The sequence below is a fragment of the Zingiber officinale genome, chromosome 10B (assembly GCF_018446385.1).
Source record: "Zingiber officinale cultivar Zhangliang chromosome 10B, Zo_v1.1, whole genome shotgun sequence".
Classification (NCBI taxonomy): domain Eukaryota; kingdom Viridiplantae; phylum Streptophyta; class Magnoliopsida; order Zingiberales; family Zingiberaceae; genus Zingiber; species Zingiber officinale.
The window spans coordinates 77,991,546-78,002,679 of NC_056005.1; the positions used below are offsets into that span (position 1 = coordinate 77,991,546).

Below are 11,134 nucleotides of genomic sequence, written 5' to 3' on the forward strand. Positions count from 1 at the left end.
TATTAAAGAATAAGTCTTTAAGCAAGTGAAATGAGATACAGAAGGTGTTTAGAATTCAGTAAGTTAAGTTCTTTATGCAAGCATGATAGTATAGACTTGTCTCACATGTTTAGCCTTTCAGTATGTTTCTTTACTAATAGAAGAGCATGAGTTAGTTTACTGTTATTTGCTATTTATGAGCATGATTAGCTATACATGTTTAGTATTTCAGTTAGTATGATTCCTTTGCTATGTATGAGCATGAGTAGCTTTGCATGTTAGCATTCAGTTTAAGCATGTTTTTATTTATATACATGCATATCGAGATTTTGTGAGTTAGATAGTGCTCACTAAGCATTTTGCTTATAGTTTGCATTCCTCCTACTGCAGATAAAGAAAAAGGAAAGCTAATATGAAGGAAGGCGACAAGGAGATGCAAGAGGAGTGTGTGATGTCTACACTATGGAAGTCCTAGGGATCCTTGCGAATAAAATAAATTATGATTTGTTTCTTTGAGTTAATTAAGTCTTTATGTGTTAAGGAAATTTGATAACTGTTTATAAGGACACTTAATACTGTATTTGCTATTCAGTTGTGGTTATGGATTAGTTTTCCTTTATTGTTGCTGAGTTAAAATTATTATACTGCGTGGTTGATTGTTATGTGTTCCAGCCGCTTGTGGCTGAGTATATATATTGCATGTATTGTTGAATATGGTCACCGGTACAGGGGAGATTCTGCCGAAATTTTTCGGTAGGGTTTCCATGTGATTTTTAATCATACCGGTTAAGTAGAGTTAGTAGTTAAGTAACGGTCATCCTTAGAGAGTAGTAGTAGTAAGAAGGGTGGTCGTTACAGTCACACACAGAAGATCATGTTATTAGTTCCTTATAAATTATAAATAGTAGCTCACGACTAAGATGGATAGGAACAAACCAATGGAATAGTCGTAGTGTAATTAGGTATTAGTTTATCTTGACTATAAAATTATACTAGTACACTCTGAGTGTATTGAGCAGGACCATTTAAGGTAGTTTCTTTTTATACTGACTGCATTAAAAGAATAAGACCTTTGTTATTATGGAAGTGTGTGCTCTTAATTCTAATATAATAACAAGCGCATATATTTAGTATTTATTTCTTTAATTTATCAGTGGGTGAGATTTAGTTCGATAAATCAATAGACCCGATAAGTTAGAAAATAATATTATTTATAGTGTGTGTTGTTAATTATAGAAGAAAACTGTGTCCTATAATCTAGGTTGATGATGTCCCCAAGAGGAGCTCATAAGGATTGTCATGTAAACCCTGCAGGTGGACTTAGTTTGACATGACGATGAAATTGAGTGGTACTACTCTTGGAGCTAGATATTAATTAAGTGAGTTGTCAGTAACTCATTTAATTAGTGGGCATTCTATATTTTAAACATTTTAAACACAGGGAAATTAACACACTCATGATAAAAAGGAGCACATATAGTAATATGGGATTGGTGCGGTAGTTCAATAATAACTCTTTAATGGTATGAGTTATTATTGATGAACTTGAGTTGGGTGTTCGGGGCCAACATGGGAAGCTCAAGTTCATCGGGAGACCAAAACCAATTCCTCCTCTCGGTCCCTGTCGTAGCCTCTTATTTATAAAGTCTTATACCCACCTAAACCCACCTTCTTACCCATCCTTAGGTGGCCGACCAAGCCTTGCTTGGAGCCCAAGCAAGGGCCAGCCAAATCAAGCCTTGGATGGATCAAGTTGTGGCCAGCCCTAGCTTGGAGCCCAAGAAAGGATGCCCGACCACAATAAAATAAAAGGGATTTTAATTTTTTAAAATCTTTCCTTATGTGGAAGCCATGATTTAAAAGAGAGTTTTAAAATTAAAATTTTCCTTTTAGAGTTTCTACAAAGGATTAAGAGAAAAGTTTGGTATCTTTCCTTATTTGTAGTTAAAAGGTAGATTTTTATTTTGGAGAAAACTTTTCTTTTTGTAATCACCCATATGTTTTAATAGAGAGATTTTAATTTATAAAAGTTTCCTTTTATAACCAACCATGAAGGGAATTTTTAAAAAGAGACACTACAACAAAAACCCTCATAGACATCGGTTTTCCACCGGTGTCTATTTCATTTTCGACCGATGTCTATGAAGTCGATGTTAAAAGTCTGCCATTTTAGACATCGGGTTAAAACCGGTGTAGTGTCACTTAACGACACCGATCTTCGAATCGATTATTAACCGGTGTAGTATCACTTAACGACACCGTTTCATCAACGGTGTAAAACCGATGTAATATTGTATGTTAATAACACCAGTTTTGGCAGCGGTATACGACCGATGTAATAGTAGTTAATAACACCGATTTTGCAGCGGTGGAAAACCGATGTAATATCAGTATTATTTAACAGTACAAATTTGATTTCCGAAACAGTAACAAAAAAAATACACAAATATTCACAAATTACACAAATATTCTTCATTCAACAGTATATATAAAATACACAAATATTCACAAATTACATAAATATTCTTCTTACAACAGTATCCATAAAATACACAAACATTCTTTTTACATCAAAAGCTAATAGATATCAGAATCAAGGTAGAACATTCTTTTAACAACACATCAAGGTAGAACCGCACTTCAAATGTAATCTAGCATGTATTCAACCCACTCGAACCGCACTTCATCAATTTCAACTCTAGAGTACTTGAGATTTGTAAACTGTAAAAACACATAAATAATATATTAGTAAACCAAGACTAAAAATTATAGTTGAAAAAGCAGTAAGAGCACCAGGTAACAAGATGACTAATTGGAATGCTTAAAAAGAGAAACATTCATCAATACTATGCTTTGTCCCGGTGGGCGATTGTAGTACCAAATTCCTAGATATCCATTCTCCGAATCTTGATCAGGACTGAAGAAGCCAAGCTGGAATACGCCTCCCGCTGATATCAAGGTCTGGCCATCGATAAGTGAGTTGTTCCGCGTCATTGAATCTCTTGCACAAAAGGTTAGGCTATGAGTAGTCTAATGATATATCCTATCATTGCTATAGTTTAATTATGGAATAATTAAGATTTCTTTCCGATACATACCAGATGAAGACTGACCAAGAACAACCAGAGCTGTTGCTGATATGATTTCCAGCGAGAGGAAAAGAAAGAACTGTGGCTTGGCCATGGAAGTTTATTGATTTGCGTGGCTTGCACCAGCAATCTACTACTGCGTTTGTTTCTCAAAGTTGCTCAAGGAGTCTCTATAATCCACAAACTTATCTCTGCTCTACGTAACAAATGTTGAAACAGAATTCTTAAGTCGAGCATTTTTCTTTTTCACGCATGTTGTTGACTTCACTGCATATAGTGTGAGGGCTTAAAAGCCTTTAAAGAGATACAGCGCAGCAGAAGAACTGTAAGAAGAAATTTAACATCAAAATAGTAACTAACTTAAATCAAAATAAAATACTATTTTGACAAGAAACCAGGAAAATATATAATAACAGTAGTCCTTCAAAGACAATGAAAATCAAGTAACTAACTTAAATATGAAGGTGATGCGTAAGTTCAAAAATCTTAATAAAATACTTTGAGTGAGGCCATATTGATAACAGGTAGTCGAAGATTGTAAACCTCAAATTTCATTCCCATGCTCTGATGAATCAAGATATAGCAAGATTTTAAGATTTACGAACTACTAAACAAAAATATCATGAGGAAGAATCTATAGAAGTACCTGGACAACATGGGAAAATTCATTAAGAAGTACCTTAAGACATTTCTTAAAAAACACATAAAGCTTATAAATTATCAGAACGTTTGTTCAAGTTTGCAGACACACTAGCCTCATTAAATTTGCAAATGCACAACACTTGTACATACAGTGAGAAAGGAACTGCAAATTCTATGGGTACATGATTAGAGTGTTGACTGCCATCAATAAATTATTGTTAACTTCAAATGAGTTAAATGCAAGTCAAACTAAACTAAATACAAATAGAGAAAATGGTTTGCTGTATTTGCCAAGTTAATTGCAGAAAACAATAATTGCTTGTGGGGCAAGCGAATTCACACAAAAAGTCAAAAATGTCTTAGTAATAGCTCAATTTGGATGCTTTCTGAACCATCAATCTAGTACATGAGCTTTCAAGAGCATTCTCAATGTCAGGGATCACACAAGTCGCCTTAACATGAACCGAGTAAGAAGATGTTGAAAGAGAGATATTATGAAAAGTAAGGCAAAAGAGATACTGATTAGATGGGCATGCACCATTCTCATAAAAACATCAATCACCTCAATCTCAAATCTACCATGAACCAAGTAAGAAGATGTTGAAAGAGAAATTATGAAAATTCAGGCAAAAGAGATACTGATTAGATGGGCATGCACCATTCTCATAAAAACATCATTTACCTCAGTCTCAAATCTACCATGAACCAAGTAAGAAGATGTTGAAAGAGAAATTATGAAAATTCAGGCAAAAGAGATACTGATTAGATGGGCATGCGCCATTTTCATAAAAACACCAATTACCTCAGTCTCAAATCTACCATTAACCAACTGGACTGCATCCTTCAGCATTGAGACATCCACATCTCCGTTTGGAAGAGGAACCACCATATTATCCAGCATAATCCGAGTCAAGGATGTCCTATTCTGACTAGAAAATTCCAATAACTCTTCCAACTCTTCCAAAGTCCTTGTCTCCACCTGTTTCAACATCCACTATTATGGTAGAAGGATTGGCATGATACTATGAGGCATATATATTGCATACAGATGACAGGGTAAAAGAGCAAAACAGATTTAGCACATCTTCAATTTTTTTGCCTTGTAGGATATATTTGAATGTTTGCACTATATTTGCATCATGGCACTGCATTTGACATAACTATCACAAGAAGCAAAGGGTTTTAACATGATGGATCTTGGAAACTAGAAATCTTAGATGGAATCATTGGAAAAAGTATTTCATGAAAGTTTACTACTAAGCAAATATTGTTCTGTAAAAGGAAATTTGAAAAACAAAGGCTAAGAATTTAGTTGCATTGACTAGAAAAAGTGCCAATTACATTGTCATCCCCTTGACTAGGTAGTTCTACCCTACCAGCTCCAAAGAAACTAGTACTGCTTCCGCTTCATATCCTAATCAGAATAAAATACTCGGAAGCCAGATCGAACCCAAATCGAGCAGGGTCGATTTGTTCGGCTTGTATAACTTGCTTCAAAGCTGTCAAAAACAGGCATGGAGTATATCTGAAAACTGCTGAGGTAGTTAAACACAACCAAGAGGAATGTTGTTGCTAGAAGCCCTCTTGGGATATCATGGCTGTGATATATATCATGTATATCTATGTTTTTACAATAGACAAACTATAAAAAGATAAATGGAATTGAGCAGTTTCATATAGTTTTATCCACCAATATTCTTAATTTCTAGATGAAAAAAAAGTTGGCTTTAGATTTCATATTTATTGAAGTAATAAAAGAGAGAAACATTTGCACTGTTGTATGGACAAAGACCAAGCTATGAACAACATATACTATAATTTGAAGCTAGGGAAGTCAATAACTCACATTGCTTTACAAGCCCCAGGAACATGGTACTTAAAGTGCATCCTGGCCAACCAGTATCGTGCATGAGTATTCATGTTGTCAATCTCAAGAGCCAATTCAAAGTTCTCCTTTGCACCCTATTGGCAACAAGAACATACCACTGAAATGAACCTATCTTAGTTGTTCAGGTGTTCTCTTCAAATTTTTTTTTTTAAAAAAATCTGCTTTCTTTTGAAAATTCAATAGGAAATAAGAGGAAAGTGAGTGTATGCTCGTGAAGGATACAAGAAAAACATTCGATTAGAGAGAAAAAAGATTATTCAGTTAGTTTGTGAGTCCATACTCTGAGTTGCGGGATGAGGCGAGTGTCATTCCGATCGGCATAGTCGATAACCCTATCTACTTCCTGTAGAGCACTCCACCCTTTTGCCACTAGTTCCATTGCCTTTTTGTTACGACTATGAATCCCTCTCTGTAGGGCGAAATAGCAAATCAACATATGCAGCGCGTTAAAACAAAGGCAAAGCGAAGGAAGAAATGACCTTGTGCATAAAAGAGGGCAGTGGCTTCCACACTTGTTTGGCAACTCTAGAGCATTGTTGCTGAATCATTTTTCAGATATCTTGGTTGCACAACCTGCCAATTTTGTCACTGCGAAACACCTAAAATCAACCCTCAAACTGTTAATGTCCAAACTCTGATCGGGTACACCACGTGAGGAGAGGAATCGAGCGAAGGGATCGGGAATCACGTCACCTGCTAGTCTAATTCCCAAATTTTAAATTAGTTAGTTTTTCTAGAATTTGTAAATACACATTTACATGGATTGTATTCTTATTTCATATAACAAACAAACAAAAAAAAAATCCAGATTTTCATTGAGATGATGAAAAACTTGGTAATTTTTTTAGGTTATGTGAAAAAATAGAATTCTCGAGTGGAAACTCTCTTTTACCGCTGTGCCAGTCACTAGTATGTAAAGGTCTGTAGGTGCTTTGTTCTGCAAGATCACATCTTCCCTGGGTGGATAATACTTGGCTTTCATCTCAGATACCTTCAAATATACAAAAGATGAGATACTGAGGCGAGAGCACTATGTTGTGATATTCTGTCTGGCAAAATCTGGAGTTAGAAAATTCTAATAATTACCAGTTGGAATAGCAGGTCATTAGATATTCCCTGGAACAAGTAGACACTTTGAACCAGTGAGTAAAATAGATAGTGAGTAATGCTGGATCTGATGGCTTTGGGAAGAGCATCCAGTGTCTCTTGCTGTTGGAGGCCTTCTGAGTCAGTCCTGAACTTCAAACTGAGATGTGAGATCATTTGTTCTTGTAAGCGTTCTGGAAGCTAATTTCTTTGTGCAAACCCCGTGGCTGCTTGGATTGTATCCCTCTGCAATGATCAGTACATATCTTTAATGCTATAAAAGTAAAACAAGAGTAAATATTGGTTGCAAGTACAACTTGCTGCCATCTGAATGGATTGATCAAGTTTTGCATTGCGAAACTTACATATCTTCTAGTTCTGCTAGTTCCATGAACTACCAAATTGGTCATATTTCTGATTAAATAGGTTGTTAGTCCAAGGTTAAAGAGCATGTAGAAAATGTCAAAAATCATCTCTCCTGTATTTTCAGCATGCAAGTCTCCATAACCAACGGTTGTAAGGGTGGTGATTGACCAGTACATCGAGGTCACATAGCGAATCCACAAGCCTCGCTTGTGGAAATCTGGCATAGAAGCACCGATCCAAGTACTGCTTGGATTATGATACCTTGTAGAGAAGATAATAGAAGCACCCAGCACAGTGCACAGCAAATAGAGTCACTTATGAGATTGTTATGAAATGACAGTATCAGTCGAAGTATCAATTGCAAAAGGTAAGTGAATGCACGAATTGATGGTAAAGAATAAAGATCCTTACACAAATAAGTTTTGCACATCAAACCCAAAAGTAGTTGAAGTGCCTATCTTTCTCTAGTCTGGTATGAAAAATGAAGTGTGTGGAATTAGTTGGAAGGCAATAATATCTTCCCTCAGGGAACACAAAAAGCATTCACATAGTTATTTAAGAAGCATACCTTGCAAATAGTGCACTAACTCTTCTGAGACGCCAGAGACGGAGCATGTTGAAGAATCCATAAGAGCGGAGCTTATGAGGCAACAATTTGTGTGCAAGTTCGGAAGGGATAGTGGAAGAAACATCAAGAACAAACCAACTGGTCAAATATTTCCATGCTATTAGCTTAGGATCGTCAACGAGCAGATAAGTTGTTCTATCAAGGTAGGCTAAAAAGAAGGTTAAAATGATGTCAATGGCAAAGAAGGCGTTGACAATATTGTCCACTAGGGCAAGAGTTCCCTTCGCATGCCCAAGGAATCCAAATTCGAATGGAGAAACCCAAGCAGAATAGACAATGAGAACAATCAAGAAAATCTCCCACGCCCTGTGACAGAAATTTAAACATCAGAAATGTCTGCAATACAAAAATCTCCAATCAATTATCTCTTGGATGTAGTATTCATGAATAGGACGGCTGAGGGTTTCTTATTTCCAGACAAGGATAATAAATTGTCACGAAAGAAAGAAAAGTATAAGCAAAATTACCCCAACAAAAGATTTAGACAACGTAAACCCTGATGCTTTTATATATGAAAAACAAAAAAAAGCCTTTTAGAACCGAGAAAAAAAATAGAGATGGGGATTAAAGAAGTTTATATGCAATGAAAGAGTAGAAAATCAATATTTACGCATCTGAAAAATTGCACCTTGAAGACTAGGATCCTTAGCTCGAAGTCCTAAATCTTTCTCACAATATCTTCACTAAATTATACAAATTAGGAGTTAGGAGAGAATACAACTCTTTTCAAAAAAATAATAATCATAATAATAATAAAGGGTAAAAAGTTATTCAAAGAGAATCCCACATCAAATCTATCACCGAAGTTCCACAAGAAATATCGATCCAGAAGAAAGTTCGAATTTTTCAAGGGTTCATGACCAAGAAAAAAAGGGTTTACATGCAAGAGGGAAAAAATCTGAACAAAAAGAAGGCAAAGAACAAGAGAAAAAACCCCACAAGCTTTCCATCCAGAGCAAATCCCACAGCTCACAATCTCCAACGGAAAAAAAGGAGTTCGCCCTAGTAACGGCAGAGGGAATAGAACACCAGACCTGTATCACCGATCGTAAGGGGAAACGATGAACCTCCGAAGCTTGACCCTGCGGTTGCTCCTGGCCCCGAGGGAGGGGAGAATCTCGGTGGAGAGGCTGTAATGGCTACCGTCCCGCGAGATCTCCTTCTCTGCCTCGATGCCGCACATCATTGCCAACGACATGTTGAACACCTTCGCCGTATCCGCCATAGTCGCCAGATCACGTTATCTACACCCACACTCCCTCTCTCCAACCACACCCTTTCTAGATTCAAAGCATCACAGCTCACAAGAATCTCGATTGGTGATGGCGGCCGCCGAGGCGTGAGCAAGAGCGGAGAAAGCGACAACAACAAGACAGCCCGTTGTAAAAGGGAGGAGTTGGAGGAGATGCGGCGTTGTAAAAGGGAGGAGTTGGAGGAGATGTGGTGTGGTTGGATGGAAAAGAAAGAGTGTCGTGTCTTGATCCTGATCGGGAGAGGAAGGGGAGTCGATCTAGGAAGGGGAAGAGGGAGATGAGGTTGAGAAAGATGGTTGGAGGTTTAGGTTTAGGCTGAGGCAGATGGTCGGAGGAAGGGACGCGATATAGGGTTAGGTTTGGAGGGAACTTCACAGTGTTGCAAATTTTGGCTGGTGGAATATTAAAATATTTTATTTTGGTTCATTAACACCGGGTTTTAAAAACCGCTGTTAAAATCGGTGTCTATTAATGAAAAAAAAGGTGCTCATAGACATCGCCTAAAAAACCGATGTCTATGAGCGAAAATCTGGGCTTATAGACACCGGTTTTTAGAAAAACTGGTGTAAAATACTCAAAGACATCGATTTTTGCTTAAAACCGTTGTTGTTCCACTGATGTCTATGAGGGTTTTTGTTGTAGTGAGAAATTTTTATGTTAAAAATTTCCGGAAACAAATTAGGAAGTTTTAATTTTGTGTTTAAAACTTTCCTTATTTTGAGGACTTGTAGTGGCCGGCCATTGAAAGGTTTATAAGGAAGTTTTTTATTAAATTTTCCTTCTTAGACATTGGCAAAGAAAATAAGGAAATTTTAATTATCAAACTTTCCTTATTTTCCAAGACCAAGGAATATAAAAGAGAGGGTAAAGGTGCCTCACCTTAGAACAACACATCTATTATTCCTCTCCTCTATTCCTTGGTGGTGGCCGACCCACATCTTCTTCCTCTTCTCCTTTTCTTCTTCTTTGGTGGCCGGTGGCATCAACTCTCAAGGAGATTTTGGTGGCCATATTTAGCTTGGAGAAGAAGTAGAGAAAGGAGACTTTGTTTCTCAGCATCCCTTGGAGCTTGGTTGGTGGTCGAAGTTCTTCATCTCTAGGAGATTGTTGGTAGCCGAAACTTACAAGGAGAATAAGGAGGCTTGGGTGGATTCTCATCTTGGTAGATCGTCGCCCACACGACGTCCGAGATAAGAAGAGGAATATGACAGAAGATTGTGAGGTCTATAAGCTACAAAAGGTATAATTAGTAATTAGTTTCCGCATCATAACTAGTTTATTCTTTTATTTAGATCTTGAAATACCAAACACAAGAGGCTAATGATTTTAGGTTTTGGATTTATGATTCAATCTTGTGTTTCTTTTGTTTTTTTTGATCTTGTGATTCGATTCCTCTTATTGGTTAAACCTAGGGTTACTATAAGGAGATTAAATATTGAATTTCGTTGAAAGAGTTTGTCTAGGAAGTGGTGGATGATCCCATACCTAAGAAGGCCTAGTGCCTCGTCATGTTTAACATGGAAATCGATCTCTGAAATAAATATTTAATCAAATTTGTAACATAAGTGGATTTGGATTAATAATGTTAAACATCGTTTGCGATCCAAGTCTAAACCTCTAAGAATAGATAAGTTGAATTTGGAATCAATAATGTTAAGTTCTATTTGCGATTCCAAATTTAATTTCTAAAGAACACAATAAGTTGTTAGGAAAGGTTCAGGACTTGTACAAAATTTTTGTACAGGGGAACTAGTACGATATTCCGAGTAGCAACGAACAATTGGTATCAGAGCTAGGGTTTGCCTCTGTATGTTTGGTTTTCAGTTTAATTATTCACATGTCATACATAATTTAGGCAGGATAATAATAGGATATGCTAACTCTGTGGTTGCAGGCTCCAACTATTATGTCTTATAGTGATTGTGTGTCATTGGACCTTTGGACATGTCAAGGGTATTTTATATGTGTGCATGATTGTATGTATTAAATACAGCAGGAGTTGTATTAGTTTTAGGATTTTACATTTTTGTTTCGATCTAGATTACATGTGCATTCCCTAGTGGAATATAGGATCGATAAATGTAAAATTCTATTTTTGTCGCGGATCATATCCTTGCGAGGCATGGTACTATTTGAGGACCAGAGGCGCAGCGGAATAAGAAGCAAAATAGATGCGACGACTAGACCCAATTGTGGTGGCTAA

At 36.8% G+C, this 11,134-nt stretch overlaps 1 protein-coding gene and 1 pseudogene across 1 annotated transcript; both read right to left on the reverse strand.

Moving 5' to 3' along the window:
* Positions 1-4,399: 4,399 nt before the first annotated feature.
* LOC122029203 lies at positions 4,400-6,178 on the reverse strand. The gene is made up of 6 exons (XM_042588143.1): positions 6,078-6,178; positions 5,879-6,007; positions 5,557-5,672; positions 5,143-5,209; positions 4,513-4,689; positions 4,400-4,405 (listed from the first exon to the last, which is right to left on the reverse strand). Exons 1-6 carry the CDS (start codon positions 6,144-6,146, stop codon positions 4,400-4,402), a joined length of 564 nt encoding a protein of 187 aa, XP_042444077.1. The 5' UTR covers positions 6,147-6,178.
* On the reverse strand, positions 6,150-8,861 carry LOC122029204 (annotated as a pseudogene).
* Between the last annotated feature and the right edge of the window lie 2,273 nt (positions 8,862-11,134).

Coding starts and splice junctions, on each gene's coding strand:
- LOC122029203 (XM_042588143.1), bottom strand. CDS start 6,146: ATGATTCAGCAACAATGCTCTAGAGTTGCCAAACAAGTGTGGAAGCCA. Junction 5,210..5,556: donor CCTGGGGCTTGTAAAGCAAT/GTGAGTTATTGA, acceptor TGTTTTTGACAG/CTTTGAAGCAAGTTATACAA. Junction 4,690..5,142: donor GGGTTCGATCTGGCTTCCGA/GTATTTTATTCT, acceptor ATGTTGAAACAG/GTGGAGACAAGGACTTTGGA.